Here is a 21,524-nt window from a genome sequence, read left to right as displayed (position 1 = left end):
GAAGAGCTTCCAATGGAAGTCAGCAAAGACAAGGCGGAAGGAGCTCAGAACGTTGTTGTCAGCCTCTGAGCTTCAAAGGGTGAGGGCAGGAGGGGGGAGAGAATTGCCAGTTGTTCTGGAGGTCAACATTTCCCAGGCATCCTCTAAACCTGATTGGAGGGAATCTTTAGCAAGTCTTCCTGAAGCTAAGCAATAATGTAAAGGAATTAATCCATCACTCTAAGAGAGTTAGCTTGACTTGATAGTAGGGTTGCTGGCTCTGGATTGGGAAATACTTGGAGTTTGGAGGGGTGGAGAGTTTGAGGAGGGGAGGGACTTCAGCTGGTTATAAAGCCATACAGTCTGCCTTCTAAACAGCCTTTTTCTCTAGGGTAACCAAACTCTGTCATTTGGTTGTAATTCTGGGAGATCTCCAGCCACCACCTGGAAGTTGGCAACCCTCCCTGAAAGGGCCCAGATACTGAAATGGAGTTTGTTACAGTTGGGTCAGAGAACTTTATTGTTTTCCAGCCTGCTTCTTTCCCCCGTTTTGCCCTATATAGATGTAGAAGCATAACAACAATGATTCTAGTCAGCAGCGTGATTGAAGTCGTACAGAAAACTAGCTGCGGTTATTCATTCCTAGAAACCATTGATATATGCTGGTAAATTCTGATCTCTTAATCTTTAATTATGGAATATGCTTTACCATTAAAATTGGTTTAACTTTAAATTAAAAGATTGTGGCCTAGAATATATTTTAATATTACTCTGCTTTGATGTCAAGCTTCGACCATCCCCCCCATGCTTTGAACATCTGGTGAGTAGCGCTTAATAAACCTACTTAGCCACTGCAAATGGTTTTGGTGCTAGAGAGGTTTATGTGAATATCATTTAGGAGGATAGTAAGTTTTAGATGTTTCCCAAATTTCTGATAGCTTGAGTGTTTTTTTTAAAATGGATTAAGACCTATCAGTCTTTTACATGAAAAGCAAAAGCACAATTTAGACACCTCAAGGAGGCTACCTTTCACGTTAGTCGGTTTTGGGGGTAGTGTATTTTCTGAGAGTATGTCATTCTGCTGCGGCTCTGCACTGGGAGTGACTGAGTGATCTGATTACTCTGAAGATATTGCAGACTTGCCCTTCCACCGTTAGAGACTGAAGTAAAATATCATGCAGAACTGAAAAATTATGCAGAGCTGTTACAGTAGCCTTCTCATGTGGGTGCTTTGCAGTGGAGTCCTAAGCAGAGTTACATCTCAGGCCATTAATTACAATGAACTTAGAAGGGTGTAACTTTGCATAGGATTTCACTGTTGGCTCCCAGGAGACTCTTTAATTCTTAAGAAATGAGTTCATTTGTCAAGCAATATCAGCAGTTCTTCCGTGACATGTGATGTACCCCACTACATAGTTGGAGAATCCAATACATGGTCATGAGAAAGACCATGCTATGAATTCTTACTCTTGGTTGCCAGCAACACATCCTCACACTTAAGAATCTTTTCTAGTTCCTTTATGGTTGCCTTTCCCAGTCTCAGGGTCCATCTGATTTCTTGGTTGCAGTCTCCCTTTTGGTTGATGATGAACTCAAGGAATAGAAAATCTTCAACAATTCTTCATCATCAACCTTACTGTTATGTACTTCCCCTAATAGTCATTACTTTTGTTTTCATGGATGTACAGCTGTAATTCTGCTTTGGCACTTTATGCTTTAATCTTCATCAGGAGTCCTTTCAAGTCTTCACTAGTAATGTGGTGTCATCTGCATATCTCAGAATTATCAATGTTCCTTCTACCAGTTTTCGCTCCAGTAATCCATATAAATTTGTAATATGATCCCTAGTGCCTCTGCCTTTTTTTAATCCAATTTGACATTTCTCATTCCACTTATGGTAACTGGGACAGGATAGACTGTATAAACTGTCTCACTCAGATGGGAAAGCAGTGCACTTTTTATCAGCATTATATTACAAGGTAAAGGATAACCTAAAAAGAATCCTTTAGACATGTTAAAATAACTGTCAAGTACATTTAATGTTATCCACCAGAAATTCAGATGGCCCTGACCTCGATAGCCCAGGTTAACTTGATCTCATCACAACTCAAAAGCTAAGCAGGATTGGGCCAGGCTAATATTTGGATGGGAGACCTCCAAAGAATACCATCGTCATGACGCAGACAATGGTGAACCACGTCTGAAACATCGCTTGCCGTAAAAGCAAGTCTAGTCCACCACCTAGTTTTGTATAACACTAAAAGAGCTAGAGTGTTTGGCTGCCAGAAAATTTTAGGATCTCCTGGCTATATCACACACACTGCCATATAATAATAATTAATTATTTAGTAATTCAGATTCCATCATTTATTGCTTGACTATATCTGTACAAAGGAATATTTTCCCATAAAGACTCCTGGATCAGCCTTAGGGCACGAGAGATCAGACACTGTGTTTCTAATAGCTCCTGAATTTTTTTCAAGAGTCTTGGAATCTTTCAATCACAAAATTGTGGCTTGGTGGGTGAGACCATTCACAAAATGGCAGCTGATAAATAAAAGTTTGATTTTCAGTACAAGTGCTCAAGTGGGAAGACCTTTCTTCTGTTCTTTTCCCAAAGCAAGCCACCTCCATTACCATTTGTCACTTGTTCTGGAGGGAAGATATGTAGTTAGTTACCTTTATGTTTTCCTTGGAAGAGTCCAATAACAATTTTATTGCAGAGAAAAAGTGATAGTAACAGAGCAAGGGTACCTACAAGAAGGAAGAGAGGGGGAGACAGGTGGGAAAGAGTATTGATACTGTCGTTTCCCCATCCAGAGCAAAGGTATGTATGTGTGGTCCTCTGCTTCCTTCTCTTGGTGAAAAGAGAAAGAGGAAAGAAGCTGTTGTGATAGTGTCAAGAGGAAGGATAAGAATGTTACTATATCAGCATTGGAGGAGGGATGGAGAGCTAGTTTTACTTGTTTGGATAGTGGCTCGTCTCTCCTGAGTTACCTTCTGCCCACCTGTTTTAGGTGTTCACTGGAACAGCAGCAGTCACAAGTTCAGCTATATGAGGGGTTAGAAAAGGTCCTTTTGCATCAGTCATTTTCCATACTAGAGACTGTTTACAAATTGAATTGGGAAAGGCATCATTAGGGTCTTTGACTGTTCTTTGTCCCCCCCTTCCCTGCTTCTGTGGCACTGTTGAACAAAATAAAATGTGATTAAAAGGGTTATTTAAAAAGTCTTCTTAAAGGAACATGTGGCATAACTTCATGGCTCTGCTACCCTTGCCTATGATTAAGTTTTATTTGACAAGTGACATATCTGCTTGTATACGTATAGGCAAACCTGCAGCTGGGGATAAAGTCCCTATGGCTGGTTTGATGTTGTGAAAATAAATTTTGTTGCTTGTATGCTGTTCTGCATTTGTAAGGCAGTATATGTTTGAAGTCAGTTTCAGCTGCAGTGTCAAACCAAAATTATATGGATCCTGGCACACTGTAGAAAAAGCTGCTCTGTAACAGACTTGACTATGGGACTGGGATCTGATTCAAGGTTATTACTGAACTATGAGCGTAATAAAAGATCTACATTAATGTTTTCAGCTAAGCTTGCTAATGTTTTCAGCTAAACTTGCCAACATCATTTTAAAAAGAGAGAGATTAAGACCAGAAATAAAATTTAAAAGGTTTTGCAGCATCAAATTAATCTTCCTGAACACAAACTAGAATAGCCAATTATAAGGAATATTTCAGTATTCTACAAAACAATAAAGGCATTTAATCTTAAATTAATGAACTACAGAGATACTGAGACTGATCTTTGGGAATAAAATAAGAATTACATGATTTTCCCCCCCCCCATTCAAATAAAAAGTAATCTCTTAAAGTTAGCCATGCTTCCTAGAATTGTTAAAGAGTGGAATCCTAAGAGTTACAGCTCTCTAGTTTCAATGAAATCAGTGGGCTTAGAAGGGCATTGAGCTAAGGATGGCAGTGTGACACATCTGTCTGCAAGCCAGCTAAATTTAAATACTTCGGACAGTTTACTTCCATAGTTTATTTAGTCCATTTTTATTCTGACCTTCCTCCAAAGAACTTTGGTTTTACCCTCTATTTTATCCCCACAAACGAACTTGTGAGATAGGTTAGACTGAGAGAGAGATTGTGTGGTCCAAGGTCACCCAGCAAGTTTTATGCCTAGCAGGGATCTGAAACTGGGACTTCTTGGTCCTAGTCCAGCACTCGAACCAGTGCACCACACTGGCTTGTTTTAAACTGGATTAAATTTTAAGTGAAACTAAACTGATTTTACTTTGCTTGTGAGCTAAGTTTTGCCCTTGGCCTGTTCTTTCCATGTTTATGCTTAGTTGTAAACATATTCCTGAATGGCTAAGTTCCATTCAAATCAATGATGTTTATTTCTGTGAAATTGTGTTCAGGTTTGCTGCCTGATCCTAACCATGTTTATTGAGAAACACGTTCTATTTCAAGAGAATTTCCAAATAATTTTGGTTAGGTTTACAGAATTACAATTCAATTCTATGTATGCTTACTCAGTGCAACTCTCACTGTGTTCAGCTGTGTTTACTCCCATATACTCTCAAAGTATTGCAGCAGAAAGGAGTAGGACTAGACAGCTTTATGAATTAAAATTTAATTGTTCATAGAAGAAGAAGAGTTGGTTTTATACTCCGCTTTTCTCTACCCTAAGCATTTAAAAATCACCTTTCCCTTCCTCTCCCAGCAACACATTTTTATGTAGGTGTGGCTGAGAGAACTCTGAAAGAACTTGTGACTGGCCCAAGGTCAACCCAGCAGGCTTCATGTGAATAGGGTTGCCAAGTCCAATTAAAGAAAAATCTGGGGACTTTGGGGGCGGAGCCAGGAGACTTTGGGGGTGGGGCCAGGAGACATTGGGGGTGGAGCCAGGAACAAGGATGTGACAAGCATAATTGAACTCCAAGGGAGTTCTGGCCATCACATTTAAAGGGACAGCTCACCTTTTTAAATGCCTTTCTTCCATAGGAAATAATTAAGGATAGGGGCACTGTCTTTTGGGGCTCATATAATTGGACCCTCTGGTCCAATCGTTTTGAAACTTGGGGGGTATTTTGGGGAGAGGCACTAGATGCTATACTAAAAATCTGGTGCCTCTACCTCAAAAAATTGCCCCCCCAGAGCCCCCAATACCCATGGATCAATTCCCTATTATTCCCTATGGGAATTGTTCTCCATAGGGAATAATAGAGTGCCTAGTAGACATTTCCCTCCCCCCCCCCACGCTTTCTAAAGGGGGGGAAGGGCCTCCATACCAGGGAATCCCCCCTCCCTCTCTCACACACACAAATACTTACCGGGTCTTCTTCCCTCTGCCTGCTGTGAAAACTAAAGCAAAGAAAGGGAGGGGCCGTTCTCCGAAGAGAAGCCCTTCCTGTTTCCTCCTTCCTGCCCAGCGTTAAAGGAGCAGGCATTTTACAAACTGCTCAGGAGCTAACAGCATGAAGCCTACAGGTATGTTCTCCCCCCCTCCACCCCCCCACCCCCCGTTTCCCAATTTTTGGAGAGCGGGAGATGAAGCTGGGAACCCAGAAGTCTCCCGCCAGAGCGGGAGGTTTGGGAAGCCTACATGTGAAGGTGTAGGGAATAAAATCCAGGTCTCCAGGTTAGAGTCCACCGTTCTTAACCACTATACCACGGTGGCTCATAAAGCAATTATAACAAATTCTCCTGTCTTCTCTAGCTTCTAAGTGCTCATTTCAGCTGTCTCTAAACTTCTGTGATATTTAATTTACATCATATTAGTCATTTTTAATCACCTGCTCGTTTGGCTCAGATCTTGCTTGTCAGCTGCAAACATGGAGGCAGTTGTTCATGGAGCTGTTTGGATGCATCCAAGCAAATTTGGATGCAACCAGTTTGCATAATTACACTGTTTTCTCATACAATTATATTGCTTACTCATGACAGCTTTGCCCGCTGTCTCCAACATTAAAAAAAAAAGAACAGAAATTTAGTGTAAATGTTTTGACTTGAGCAGCCATTCTTTCTCCAACTCCACCAGAACTTTTTCATGTTGAAAAAAAAATCAGCAGTTGAATAGTTATAACAATCTGTGTATCAGGTTCCTGAATTCTGAGCTTTCTTCTTTAAAAAAAAATAAATCTGTAGCTCTTTTTGTTGTGGAGATGCTGTTCCCGTTTACTTATTTTTTAAAATAAGTGAAAGTAAGTGATTCAAATAATTTGATCCATGTACTAACAATATTAAATTGCCAATTAAAAAAGAACTGAAACAGCACCGCCCATGGTAGAGGGAGAAAATGGCTGTCATAGGAAAGAGAAAATGGCTGCCACATGGGTGGGACTGAGAAAATCGAAACTTTCCCACCTCCACAACAGCTATTGAGCTCTTCCCAACCTTCACAGCAAAGGAGATTTGGCAAAAGTCAGAGAAAAGCCAGAGAAGTCTTAAGAGATACACAAATGGACCATGATGCTGTGGGGAAGAACAAAAGCCTGCTTCCCTATAGTATTGAACCCAGGGCAAAATAATCCATATGGAAGTGGCCACACTCATTTGTTGTTGGAGCTGTTGTTTGTAGTTTTATATTCCTCATGTCCCTGAGAAGTATAGAGTGGTCTTTTATAGGGTGAATTGCCTTTTGGATGAGATACAACTACTCTTTGTTTTTTTGTGCTAAGTACATGGATTCATTTTATTTGTTTTATTTTTCAAAAGTATTCTATATATTTCTTGATACGTGTGATGCAAGGCTGCTGACAAACCACTGATAAAACATTAAAACAGTGCATTAAAGTCCATTACAAACTTAGAAATTGTTTAACATAAGAACATATGAGAAGCCATGTTGGATGCAAATTCCACATGTTAATCACCCTTTGGGTGAAGAAGTACTTCCTTTTATCCATTTTAACCTGACTGCTCAGCAATTTCATTGAATGCCCACAAGTTCTTGTATTGTGAGAAAGGGAGAAAAGTACTTCTTTCTCGACTTTCTCCATCCCATGCATAATCTTGTAAACCTATATCATGTCACCCCGCAGTCGATGTTTCTTCAAGCTGAAGAGCCCCAAGCATTTTAACCTTTCTTCATAGGGAAAGTGTTCCAAACCTTTAATCATTCTAGTTGCCCTTTTCTGCACTTTTTCCAATGCTATATTATTCTTTTTGTACACAGTATTCCAAATGAGACCGCACCATCAATTTATACAGGGGCATTACGATACTGGCTCATTTGTTTTCAGTACCCTTCCTAATAATTCCCAGCATGGCATTGGCCTTTTTTATTGCAATCACACACTGTCTTGACAATTTCAGTGAGTTATCTACCACGACCCCAAGATCTCTCTCTTGGTCAGTCTCTGCCAGTTCACATCCCATCAACTTGTATTTGTAGCTGGGATTCTTGGCCCCAATGTGCATTACTTTGCACTTGGCTGCATTGAACCTCATCTGCAACATTGACACCCACTCACCCAGCCTTAACAGATCCCTTTGGAGGACTTCACAATCCTCTCTGGTTCTCACCACCCTGAACAATTTAGTGTCATCTGCAAACTTGGCCACTTCATTGCTTACTCCCAACTCCAGATCATTAATGAACAAGTTAAAGAGCATGGGACCCAGTACTGAGCCCTGCGGCACCCCACTGTTTACCGTCCTCCACTGTGAAGACTGCCCATTTATACTCACTCTCTGCTTCCCATTAATTAGCCAGTTTTTGATCCACAAGAGGACCCGTCCTTTTACTCCATGACTCTCGAGCTTACTAAGGAGCCTTTAATGAGGAACTTTATCAAAAGTTTAAAATTAGTGAGAGGCTGGCCAGTAAGTTGCCAACAGGTAAATTTCCAGGGCTTTAGGAACAAAAGGAAATGAAGGACAGAAGAGAAAACACAAAAGCCTGGACAAACAGGGCAGAATTAGGCTAGTATCTAAAAAGATTTTTAAAAGAGGGTATCCAGGAGATCTTCCACAGAAAGGAATTGCATAAATGGAGTGTGGCTATAGAAAGGGCCAGCTACCTGGTTGTCACCCACCTAATATCAGATAAGGGACTTCTAAGATGATCTTAGTAGGAAGGTAGATTTGCACTATTAAACTTCAGTGGGCAGATAGCAATTATTTCATTCGTGGTGCCAGTTCCCAGGTCCAGGATCCCCAATTTTTCATGCTCCCCCCCCCCCCCGCTGTCAGCCAGCTGGGAAGCCCTGCCCCAAAAGTCACCATGTGCCTTCAAATCTCTGCAGGTTTAGAAGAGGGTTGTAACTGTTTGATTCTGAATGTGTGTGCGCCTTTACATCTCAGCTGGAAAGCTGTAAAGGGTCAGGGTGAGCAGACAGCCACCAGCAATGTGAGTAAAGGTCTGTAACTGCTAGCTGTGTTTATTTTGGCTGCTTTGTTAGTGTGTGGGTGTTCACTTTCATTTAGTGGAAGTTTAGCTGCTGGGGGATAAGGAAATGAAGACTGTATTCAGGGGAACTGCACTGCTGTATTTTTATTTCTTTCTTTTAGGGAATGGGAGTCTCCTGGCTCCACCCCAAAGTCTCCCAGCTCCACCTCCAAAATCTCCAGATATTTTCTGAGTTGGACCTGGCAACCATAGGTACCTGTCAATAGTGGTTATTGCTGTATGTACTTGCCACATCTTCTCAACTCTTTGGGGCTAATATAGGCACTGGAAAGGCATCAGAGGGCTGAGGGCAACCTTTGAAAATGTGGGCTACCTTTGTGAGAGTGTGTGTTTTATATGGAAAATGCAAAAAAATTTAAAATAAAATGGGAGCTATTTCCAGGGCTTTTTTTGAGCAGGAATGCAGTTCTGGCTGGCTTGGTGCCAGGAGGTGTGGCCTAATGGGCAAATGGGTTCCCGCTGAGCTTTTTCTACAATAAAGCCCTGTGTGAAACAATGGTAATGTGATGGGGTGTGGCCTAATTTGCAAATGATTTCTTGCTGGGCGTTTTCTACAAAAATAGCCCTGAATATTTCTATTGATTCTAATGGAGTGTCAAATATTTGGAAATTTCAGATTTGATAAATTCTAAATCCAAATCTGGATAACCAGCACATTGAATGTTAAGGAAAATTATCTGCACATTATTTTATTTATTTATTTATTTATAATATGTTTATCCTGCAAATTCATGGTGGTTCTGCATTGTCATTAATGGCTTTTAAGAAAAGTTCTAACTTCGGCTGCAGTTTGAAGCAGAAAAACCAACAATCTGGGATCACAGCTTATATTACAGGCAGAGGTCATTTTGTAGAAAAATAGGTGGTGGAGCTCATCCAGGGATTGTTATGCAGCTGCACATATTATTCAATGGACGACGAGGAGGAACAGGAGGAGGAGGAGGAACTCTCAGAAAGGTTCAGGAGCTGTGCTCCTGTGAGCTCCCACTGAATCTGAGGGCTGGGCAATACAAAAAACAAACACTGTTATGTACTGACTAACAATGTTTAGTAAAACCTTTTAAAGAGTCATATAATCTTTTTGTACATTACAATATTACAAGAAAGATCCATCCAGTGAGCACCCAGACATAGGCTCATATGAGAATTTAGTGGCATATTTACGGTATAAAAGAGCCAGTTTGGTATAGTGGTTAAGTGTGCGGACTCTTATCTGGGAGAACTGGGTTTGATTCCCCACTCCTCCACTTGCAGCTGATGGAATGACCTTGGGTCAGCCATAGCTCTTATAGGAGTTGTCCAGTTCTCATCCCCACCTACCTCACAGGGTGTCTGTTGTGGGTTAGTGGTAAAGGAGATTGTGACCACTCTGAGATTCAGAGTATAGGGCGGGATATAAATCCAATATCTTATTCGTCTTCTAAAATCAATGGAAGCAAAAGCAGGTTATAGCAGACTTCGTGCAAAATGTCGCTTTTTGAAAAGAAACCATTGTTAACTTATGTTGAAGACTGACATTCATAAGTTCTTCAGAATGAGATGTTGTCACTCATTACTGTGTTTCTGGAGATCTACATGGACTACTTTCAGAGGCAAAAATAGCTCTCATGGTCTCAGCAGGATGGCTTAGCTCCCTGACCATATAATTTTCTTTATTCCTTGAAACAGAAATGAGCTTTAGTCATTCAAAAGTGAGAGACTAACAAAACGTAATGAATGTGTTCTGTCTAAACTATTTAGTGAATTATGAAGAAGACATAATTAGTATAGTATTTGAATAGTTTGAGTCATTAATTTCAACTAATGTGCAATAAGTGTTTTGAACTGAGTGGAAGTTTGAAATGTTTAACTTTGGCTGTGTTGTACCAACATATTAGCAGTTCTGAGACAAGGGTTGGGCAGCTTTCAGTCTTGTGTGGTCTGTTTTGTTTTTTCAACTTGAATCCCTATAGTCCACTGATTTCCTTTGCCAATTTAAAATAGTAGTCCAGGATCCCTAAATTTTGTTAGATGATATAATCTTGTTTAAGAACATACAGCATATCTTGCAGGATCAGACCAACACCCATCTAGTTCAGTGTTCTTTGCAAAAGTCTCAACAGGCTTTATGTGGCCCCAACAACATATCATCTGTTGAAACACACACTTATTTGCATATCTTGAACAGCAGTCGATGGCTAGGAATTTACTTAAGCATACAGATTTGAAATATTTACACAAGTATCTTGTGTGAAGGTTCTCAAATACCCTCTTCTCTGTTTGCCAGTGCAGTACTGTGTTGTCACTAGGTCTATAGGACCATTCCCATACCCCTTCAGTTCCCTTGCAGTTGTGCCAATAGGTCTGGATGATGAGATGGTCAGGATTCCAGACAGAATCTGATCTATATGAATCCTTAGCTGCACCACTGGTCTTGTTATTTTATCCCTCATTTTTTCTTGTTTGTGGGGTGTTTTCACTTTATTAATCTAAAATGGCTTGTTGTGTAGAATTTTTTTTAAAGACCCACAAAAGATCCCCAAAGGATGCACACAAATTGTAAAAAATGTCTGACATCTTGAAACAGTGACTGATCTACATATGCAACTATCAAAATGAGGTAGGAGACCGTACCATCTTAGATTGCCAGTGAAGAACACAATTTCCTTTGTAAAGGTTGCCTGCAAGTAAATATCTAGCAAGTCAGCAGAGAAGTTCTAGATCAGAGGTGTAAAATATCTGGCCCTGATCCTTTGAAGCTCCCAGGCTGCTGAAGTTCCCAGCTCCTTCTTCTTTGGCTTTGCATACTGAAGCAGGAAGCAATTCTGGGCTTGGAAAGCTGCAAAGAAAATGCAGAATGGACTTTCCATTACGGTCTCTGTGCCTAGAGATACCACTATGGGAGTAGTCTGTTTGGGCATAGAAACCTTAATGGAAAATCCATTCCATGTTTTCCTTGCAGCTTTGTCTGTGTTTCAATGTATTTTAATGGAGTGGCATTCAGTTTCACTTTCCAGCGTTTATATGGCCAGTTAGAAGCTGTTCCTTGCTGTAGTTGTGTGACCTTGCAAATAAAGGGTTGATGCTTTGAGCCAGCATGTCTCTGCTGAATGGACCTAAAAACTGGTGCCTAGTGAGTACTATAACCTGGGAACTCACAACCAAAGGGGGATATTGCACTGGAGAGCCATTGCTAATCTGAGTGAACCTGGAGGCAGGGGGAGAAGCTTGCAGTGCCCAGCCATTTCATGTTTTCCTAAGTCCAGAGCATTTTATATTTTTGGTTTATAATTTTAGCTTGTGCTGTGATCCTTGTGCTTTTTCTTGATGTTTTATTTTTTTTAAAATTGCATTGCCAAATCCCATTATTCTCCACTTTTCCATTTTAAACAAATCATTGCAAGAGTTTTAAGCATTGTATTTAAAGTAAAAATAATATCTTTAATTTTGTTTCACTGTATCCTTTATAAAGTTTATATCTCTACTACCTGGCTTTACATTTTATGATATGCATGGCCTGGCCCCACAAAGTCCCATTTATGTCAGATCCAGCTTTCATAAAAATGAGTTCGACACCCCTGTAATAGATCAACCTAATTCTGGTTTTCTGCTTTATGCAATTGTTTTACTTATGTTTAAAAATATATCCCACTGTTTACACTTGTGGTACAATCTGCTCTAAATTCTTCTCTGATTCCTGCCTCATTCTGCTGTATACACAGACAAGGACTGAGTTTGAAAATGTTATAAATGTATCATTTGCACAGATAAATATGACTAATAAAGGTAGCTGCCATTGCTCTTACCAGTGTTGTGTGAAGTGTCTAGTTTCTCTAGAGATACTTTTTTATGTGCTTCACAACAGTTGTTGCTTTTAACCACTGTTTCTAAACACTGGAGAAATAAAATATGGTTTATAATGATTAAAAACATGTATCATATTTAGTGTTTGTTTATTTAGCAGCTAAGGTCCAGATGGTTAAGTTAGCTCAGCCTAACAGACACATACAATAGTTTGGGCCAATATTATACACAATAAGTGACAATTGCTTTTCAGATACTGTGAAAAAGTGCTGTTTTCTGATCAGCTTTCTCCTTGCTCCATTTACTTCTATAGGAATGTCTGTGACAGGCCGTTTCTGGCTGTTGAGGGTAACCACACAGCCTCCTACGATTGTGAGGGAACTTGGTTTGTTTTAAACTTTTAACCTTCCCCTCAGTTACCTGCTGTTCTAAAGGTAGCAAGTGTATAGGCATGAGTTCGCAGCCATGAGGTAAATTTTGTGGAGTGCAAGTTAAATACAGAGATCACTGAGGAAGCAATTGTATATATAACAACACAGAAGATTTATTTATTTACTGGTTGGTTTAAAGGAACAGATCAAAAGACAAGTCTCCAAATAGTCAGAGCAGAAACCTTACCGAGGCACCTAAATTTAAGCTTATTATGGCTTCAGAGTGTGTTTTGAATTTTTTCAGTGCACTTTCTAATGATATGGAAAGTTGTGGGGTTTTTTGGCAGTGTCAGTGCTACCCTCATACTTTCACAGTAGAGCCTTAAGCAGAGGTATACCTTTCTAAGTCATTTGGCTTCAGTGTATTTAGATTAGTAAAACTGCACTGTTAGGGTTGGATCCAACCAGTTTTCCATAGGTGAAAGGGGAGGAGAGTCCCTTTTCACAGCCAAAAAACTTTAAGCTGAGGATCATGGAATCTGCATAGATGAAAGCCATGTGGGGCAGGGGCTGTAGTAAGGAGGATTGGACTTGATTGTGCAAAGAAGCTGGATGGATCTAACTCTTGTTCTGTTTGATCTGTTTTAAGAGATACAGTGGTATTAAAGTTATTGAAATAAGTATTGAACCAAAATATATGCTGGAAATGTGGTTGAATTTTTGCCTTTGAACTCTTTATGTTATCTAAGAAAGGGAGATGAACAATTTTGTCTTGACTTGTATGGTAGTTTACTTTTAGTTCAAATAAGGTTTTGGATACTATTCAGAACAATCATATGTTTCACTGGAAGATCACGATGTGAAAATGTGTTATTTTGGCTTCTAACAGCGTCTGTAATTTGACACTTCCAATTATAGTGGTTAGAAGGGATGGGCATAAACCGGGAAACTTGGTTTAGGTTCACTGCTGAAATGAATGAGTTTGAAAAGTTCAGATCATGGTGGAACAGCCCCCCAGTGTCCTAGAGACTCCAAAATTGCAGAGCATCTCCCAGCTGACTCTCAAATTTGGTGAAGATTGGGCACAGCGGGGGTTTGAGTTGACCCTCCCAAAAAGGTGCCCTCTGGGAAGTGCTTTTCTGGGAGATGACAGGTGCTGGTTCTGGAGTTTATAGAAAGTGTTTTTGAAGAAGATAATGAGTGTGGGTTCAGGAGTGTATAGAACAGTTCCTGTGAAAGCTAGAGGCATTAAACTTGTAGCAGACCTCCCCTGGATGCCCCCGTACATGCCCTGACTTTGGGGGGGGGGTCGTCTGAATTACAGCCTGCCAAAGACGACATCACCAGGAAAGTGCTTTCTGGGGAAGTGTTTGTTCTGAATGCTCTAGGATGGAAAGATCAAAAGTGAAAGTAAGTGTTGTGATAAGTTATTTTCCTGTATGTATTAAAGGCTATAGTATTATTCAGGAGATGGAGCTCCTATTGAAATGACCAGTGAACTCAGTGTACTCATGGAGTATGTTAGTCCAAGCTATAAATTGCTCCACTAATTCACATCTGTGGAAAACAATTATCATGTCATCAATAAAATGCTTATGATATAATATATCCTTGCAGTACAGATTAATGCCAGAATTGGCATAGAGTGAGTTCACTCTGTACATATAATCATACATATTCTTAGTCTCTTCAGGATCTTCCTCTAAAAATTCTGCAATTATTTTTATTATATATTCTTTCAAATCACCATCTTCCTTTTCAGGTACTCCTCTCAGACGTATCTGAGTCTCCATCATTTTGCAGTCATGGATTGCCACTTTTTCTTGTATTTTTAACAAGGTGGAATCATGTACTTTCATTCTCCCTTCTACCTCCTGCACTTTCTTAGATGTTTCCTCTGTCTCATTTCTGAGATCTTCAATATCTTTTTTAATCTCTTCTATAATTTCTTTTTTAGATGCAGTTATCATCTCTTTCATGATTCTCATCATTCTGGCCTCCATTGCCTCTAGTTGATCCTGCATTTTCTCCAGTGAGGTAGCCCTTGCACGGGTTTGCTTGTGTTCTGACATTAGGTCGTTTTGCACTCACCTTAATCAGCAGCGACGACCCTCTTCACCGCGCAGGATCTGCGCGGATTTCGCACTAATTGCCGCGGAGCACCCAGAAGAGCCAGAAAGTCCCGGCGCTTTTGCGGCGCAAACGGAAACTGGTTTTTGGTGGTTTCCGTTTGCGCCGCAAAAGCGCCGGGACTTTCCGGCTCTTCTGGGTGCTCCGCGGCAATTAGTGCGAAATCCGCGCAGATCCTGCGCAGTGAAGAGGGTCGTCGCTGCTAATTAAGGTGAGTGCGAAAACGACCTTAAAAACACCGAAAATTTTGATCTCACCAATTTCAGATTTGACTATCAAGTTCAAAAGATTAGAGCTTGCTTTTTACAACAAGCCTAATTTTGCCATCCTCAGAGCTTCCCAGACCGAGATATTAATTTTTAAAGTTTTTAAATCCTTCAAAATGGCGGTCGCGACTTTTTGCTTTTCTCTAAAAAAAAAATTTCTTTTTTCTTTTAAAGGCTTCTAAAGTCCATTATAAACAATATGTCCAATAGTATTTATCTTCTTATCATCACCTCAATTATTTCCAACAATTTTAATGTCCCGAACACTTTAAAAATATTATTTTAATTTTAACCTCCTTGCAGTGGCCGCCAATGTTTCTCTATGGTATTATAGTCCTAGAGTTGGTTTTTCATCTGCTACTTCCTGCTTTACTTGCCACTAAATCTCGTTTTCACTGGTAGAGAGCTCTCACGATACTTGACGTACTTCCTGTGTTGACTGTATATACTGCAGGTCTGTGACGATGGTGCTCTTTTTTCAAAACCACAAGTAGACCAAACAATAAATTACTTCCCACTTTTTACCAAGACATGTTGTCATAAGATATATGACAAAAGAAATGGTGGGAAAGATCATGAACAAAAACTTTGAAAAGACATTGATAGTGGGAGGCAGCAGAGTAAGAATTATGAAGGAGTTGCCAAGGCAAGTGATAAATGATAGAAGAACATATAAAAAACTGACAGAAAAATTACGGGAAAATGAAATGAGGTATAGATGGATAATACCAGAAGAAATGGAGTTGGGAGAAAGCTTTATAAGAATGATAAAAGCAATATATACTGAACAACGTGCAAGGCTAGGCATAAACACAGATCTTACAGAAGATATGTTAATTAGCAAAGGGACAAGACAAGGCTGTCCGCTTTGCCCTTTGTTGTTTTTAATGACTCTTGAAATATTATTGATGCAGATTCAAGAAGATAAAGAAATAGAAGGATTAAAAATAAAAGGATTTATTTACAAATACAGAGCATTTGCAGATATAATGTTTATAAATGAAAATCCCATACACGTTACACCTTTGTTGTTTGCTAAAATACAAGAATATGGGGAGTTAGCGGGACTTTGTAGTAACAAAGACACATCAAAATTTTTATGTAAAAATATGCAAACAAACAGGCAACAGGCGTTGCAGAGACTGACGGGCTGCGAAGCTACCTCCAAGGTAAAATATTTGGGTGTGGAGATAACAATGAAGAATATTGATTTGTTCAAAAATAACTATGAGAAGCTATGGCATAAAATGAATGAAGATATGTCAAAAGGGAACAAACTTAATTTGTCATTGCTGGGTAGAATAACTGCAATTAAAATGAATATTCTACCAAGAATAAAGTATTTGTTTCAAACTATTCCTATTGTCAAAGATAGTAAACAATTTGATAAATGGCGAAGAAAAATTTCAGAATTTGGGCTGGGAAGAAACCAAGGATCAAAATGAAAATTTTGACAGATGCAAAAGAGAGAGGTGGATTTCAATTACCGAATTTAAAATTATATCAAGAAGCAGTTTGTTTTGTGTGGATAAAGGAATGGATAATGCTGTTAAATAAAAAACTCTTAGCGTTGGAAGGTCACGGAAATAAATTTGGCTGGCATGCGTATTTGTATTATGGAAAAAAGAAGATGGATGGTTTTTTCTCTCACCATTATATAAGAAATAATTTGTTAAATACATAGATGAAATATAAGAAATATGGAGATGAGAGAAGACCGCTATGGATAGTGCCAGCTGAAGTAATAAAAATAACGGCTGAGATAGGTGAAGTAAAGTGGTTGTCATATAATCAATTATTAAAAATACAAAGTGGCAAAATAGAATTGAAAACTGCTGAAGAGCTGAATAATAAATATGATTGGTTTCACATGCAACAAATAAAGAGTTTGGTGGATAATGATATCAAAACTGAAGGAATAAGAAAAGAACAAACAGAAACGGAAAAAGTTCTGCTTGGAGACAATGAAAAATTAATTTCAAAAATATGTAAATTACTTTTAAAATGGTCTATGGAGGATGAAGTAATGAAATCTCAAATGATTAAATGGGCAATTAATGTAAATAAGAAATAGAGATGGAAACAGGAATACTTGTGGAAGAATTCTATGAAGCTTTCGACGTGTCATAGTATTAAAGAGAACTGTTTTAAAATGATGTATAGATGGTATATGACTCCTAAAAAAATGGCAAAGATGAACAAGATGCCAGATAGATGTTGGAAATGTAAAAAACATGAAGGTTCTTTCTACCATATGTGGTGGACTTGTGAAAGAGCAAAAAAGTATTGACAGATGATTCAACAAGAAATTTCTAAGATCTTGGAATATGAATTTAAGAAAGTTGCAGAGACTTTTCTGTTGGGATTACAAATGGAAACATTTCCAAAAGAAGATAGAACTATAATTTGGTACTTGCTTTCAGCTGCTAGGACATTATATGCGCAGTTGTGGAAGCAAGAAAAAATACCAGAGAAATGGGACTGGATTGTAAAAGTTATGATGTGGAGTGAAATGGACAAATTAACAAGAATTCTAAGAGACTATGATTTAGAAGTTTTTAAGATGGAGTGGAAAAAGTTCAGAAGATATGTAGAAAAAGAGTGGAAAGTAAAAGGTCATTGGACAATTTTTGATAATGATTAAGTCTTAGAAAAAAGGAGAATATTATTTTTTGTTTTTATTAGTTAAGGGTACCTTTAAATATTAGTATTTTAAGTAAATAACACCAGCGGGGGTCAAGTAACAGGGGGAGGGGTGGGTAGAAAGTAATATATGAGACAGATAAAAGAAATTATTAATGATGCAAGAAATATAACTTGTTACCATATGTTACCAAATAAAATTGTTTTAATCAAAAAATGCCAGAATTGCAAATGTTTCATCTTCAAAAGCCACCATAAACAAATTGGCTATACTTGGGGCTGCTGGACTCATATATCATATATCAGATTTTGAGGTTATCCCCTCTACTTGTAACAGAATTACTGAAGATTAAATTCATGCTTCTTTGCACAGTCCATATGCTATGTGGAACATGGCTGACTTCAAAGCAAAGGAATTATAGTGCATTAGCTTCCTGCATCATTTGCTAATTTATAATTGTATTAAAGATACCATGTCGTATTTAATATTAGGATTTCTGCTCCCTGGCTCACTCATTACAAAGAGAACCTACGTAAAGAAATGTGTGACCGTTTAGTGTGACCATTTCATTTTTCCCCCTGAAGCCTCTAAGTATCACTGTGTGGCTACCTAAAAATACACCAAAACTTTGTAAAAGTAATTATCAAAAATATTAAAATCTACATTTATACATCTTTCTGGCCTCTTTATTGATCCTGTTGTGTTTAGGATAAGGATTTTTTTTTTTTTGCCTGTCATGAAAAAGTGAAAGTGGGCATAAATAGACTTCTGAGGATCTCTAGAAGCACAAAGCAGATAATGAAATCCTTAATTAACATCAGGTAGTAAAATTGCCATGCAAGGATTATTTCCCGCACGGTAATGGAGGTAGCTGTATAAACATATTTTTAAATATATAATTTTGTAGGCTATTAACTGCTTCAATGCATTCTTGTTACATTTTCCTACCTATTGTACTGGAAGGATTAGTTGTAATGTAATATATGAATGCAAGTTATATGATTAAAAACTAAGAATGGGATAACAGCAGTTGATTGGGGATGCCCATTTCTTTCCCTCCTTTTGCTAACTAACTCATAAACATAGAAGGCTTTCCATATTATGAAACGTGTTTCCTTTTAAAATCATGTTGTAAATGCTGTATTTTTCTGAAGCACATCACAAAAACTCATTGTTATGGGCTATTTATGGAATGTATCGAGTTCTGGCTGCAAGAACTGGGTGTATTGTGGCATTCCGACATGTTCTAGCTTCATACTTACTTTTCTTTTATTGTGCATGTTTTGCTTTGTAGCCTGTCCATCAGGTACCTATAAGACTGAAGCTTCACCAGGTGGAATAAGTACTTGTATCTCATGCCCTGATGAGAATCATACCTCCCCACCAGGAAGTACTACCACCGAGGACTGTGTATGCAAGGAAGGGTATCGCTTTAATGGCCAAATTTGTGAAGGTAAACAGTATTTCCTGCAAGCACAAATTAAATAAACATTATTAATATTTCTTTGTCATGGGTTGGGTCCTGCAGGGGATTTCTGTGAATGGGGTTGGATGGGATTTTGTTAATTGGGGGGGGCTGATTGGGGGGAGTCCCCTGTAGAGGGAAAGGTGAGATGGGGAAGTCCTACTGCTCCATTGGAAATTCCTTCTGTCACTGAAAATTTAATGCAGGATCCAAGCCTGATTTTCTTACATTCATAGAACCATTTCCACATCAACTTGTCTATCAAAGATCTCCTGTGCATCTTTCATGGAAACTATGTGCAATGTAGATGATTAATAGTAGGGTTAAGAATTCATGCTATGATTATGGTTGTAAGAAGTTGCCATTTTTCATTTTGTTTAGTTTTGTCAGTAGTTTTTTATCCTGTTTTGCTAGGTTTCCCGTTTTGTTGGCCTTTATGACCCCATTTTAAGCCATTTGTATGTTATATACTGCTTTATATCATTTTTTGTAGAAAAATCCCAGCAGGATCTCATTTGCATATTAGCCACATCCCTGACATCACCATTGTTTCACATAGGGTTTTTTTGTAGAAAAAGCCAGCAGGAACTCATTTGCATATTAGGCCACACACCCTGACACCAAGCCAACCGGAACTGTGTTCCTGTATGTTCCTGCTCAAAAAAAGCCTTGCACAAGATGAGTCAGTTTTAATATCAATTTTACTACTGAATTTTGTTGTTTTGGTTGGGAGGAAACGACAACTGTGATTTCAGTCCAGTGTCAAGAAACTATAAAAGAAACTCCAGTTTTCAGACTGAACCACATGGAATTTGGTAGCATGCCTAGGTAAAGTACACTATCTCAATTGGTGTCAGATATTAGAATAGTGGATGTTTCTCTTGTTGCACTGCCCAAGCCCAGAATGCAGTCAGTACTTTCTGGTGGCTGCCACGGGAGTGAGGCACAAGAAACAGGCAAGTTGACTTTCAGGGAAATCCATAACTTTCCTATAAAGGAAATAATACACTTCCAAGGCCCTCAGGCTGCCTTAAAACCCAGTTTGAAAAGCATTGCTGTGAACTTGCTTAGGATGTATTACTCTTTAAAAGATCCTTTGGTTTGTCATCATTAGGCAAGATAGTGCCAATTAAACAACATATAATTTATATTTTAAAGGAGTATAGTCCTAGCTTGGAATGATATTATAAAACAACCATTAAATCATGACAGTTTCTGTTACTTGTTCTAATTAGTGGTCCACTGTCCTGAGCTGCGCCCACCTGAAAATGGCCATTTTGTCAAGAATGTCTGCAACAATTACTTCAATGCTGCCTGTGGAATCCGATGTAAAGCAGGATATGACCTTGTGGGAAGCAGCATACGACTTTGCCAGCCAAATGGCCTGTGGTCTGGTTCAGAAGCCACATGCAGGGGTAGGAAGCTTTTCCTGTTGTTAAAAAATTTAGTTTGGTGGAATGACTTAGTTGTTTGAAGACTATTTTAAAACATGATTTCTTCGTTTATGTTATTGACTATTTTATGGGCTCGAAAAAGCCAAAGTTTAAGGAACAACCTAGTTGAATTAACGTCCCATGTGAAGTTTGATGTATTAATTTGCATGTGAAATAGTAGGAAACTAAAGAAACATTCAGTAGAAAATGCTTTTTCTAATAATATATGGAACACTTCACTTCACTTGACTCGACTCTAAAAATATAAAAATATATTTCCATAGTGCTGTTGAGAAAACTGGAGTTAAATTATAAACATTTAATAAATTTGGAATAGACTCGTCAATTTCTGGCCATCTTACCAGATCAGAAATGTTTAATTGAACTTGCTTTCAATAAATGGTGGTGGCCATGTTCCTGTTGCATTCATTCGTCATTTTTTTAAAAATTCTTTCATTCCCCATTATTTTATTTAATTTCATTATCTTAAATGCCATAGGAGACAATTTATAGTATGTTTTCATGGAAATAGTGTATCCACAGCAGTTCCTGGAACCTGTATACTGTGTGTGTGTTAAATGCCAACAAGTCACTTCCAACTTATGGTGCCCCTATGAATTAATGATTTCCAAAACATCCTATCATTAACAGCCTTGGTCAGGTTTTGCAAACTGAGGACCTTGGTCTCCTTGAAGAGTCAATCCATCTCATGTTGGGTCTTCCTCTTTTCCTAGTATTATTGTGTTTCCCAGTGACTCTTGTTTTCTCATAATGTTACCAAAGTACAATAGCCTTAGTCTAGTGATTTTGGATTCTAGGGTGAGTTCAGGCTTGATTAGATCTAGAACTCACTTATTTGCCTTTCTGGCAGTCCAGAGTATCTGTAAATACTCCTCCAATACTGCATTTCGAATGAATCAGCTTTCATCCTCTCTGCTTTCACTGTCCATCTTTCACTGCTATGCTGTAGAAAGACTGATAAATGATAGAAGACAGCTTTTGATAATACTGCAGATCAATATTGTGCTG

At 38.6% G+C, this 21,524-nt stretch overlaps 1 protein-coding gene across 1 annotated transcript in view; it reads left to right on the top strand.

Moving 5' to 3' along the window:
- Nucleotides 1-21,524, top strand: part of SVEP1 (sushi, von Willebrand factor type A, EGF and pentraxin domain containing 1) — a 136,854-nt gene that overhangs the window by 26,559 nt on the left and 88,771 nt on the right. The window contains exons 4-5 of the mRNA XM_060236533.1: nucleotides 18,892-19,050; nucleotides 20,298-20,477. Coding sequence (XP_060092516.1) covers nucleotides 18,892-19,050; nucleotides 20,298-20,477 — 339 coding nt within the window. The remainder of the gene's footprint in view (nucleotides 1-18,891; nucleotides 19,051-20,297; nucleotides 20,478-21,524) is intronic.

Source organism: Heteronotia binoei, chromosome 4 (genome assembly GCF_032191835.1).
Source record: "Heteronotia binoei isolate CCM8104 ecotype False Entrance Well chromosome 4, APGP_CSIRO_Hbin_v1, whole genome shotgun sequence".
Classification (NCBI taxonomy): Eukaryota; Metazoa; Chordata; class Lepidosauria; order Squamata; family Gekkonidae; genus Heteronotia; species Heteronotia binoei.
The sequence above is the reverse complement of the archived record's forward strand: the minus strand, read 5'-3'. Positions and strand labels throughout refer to the sequence as shown.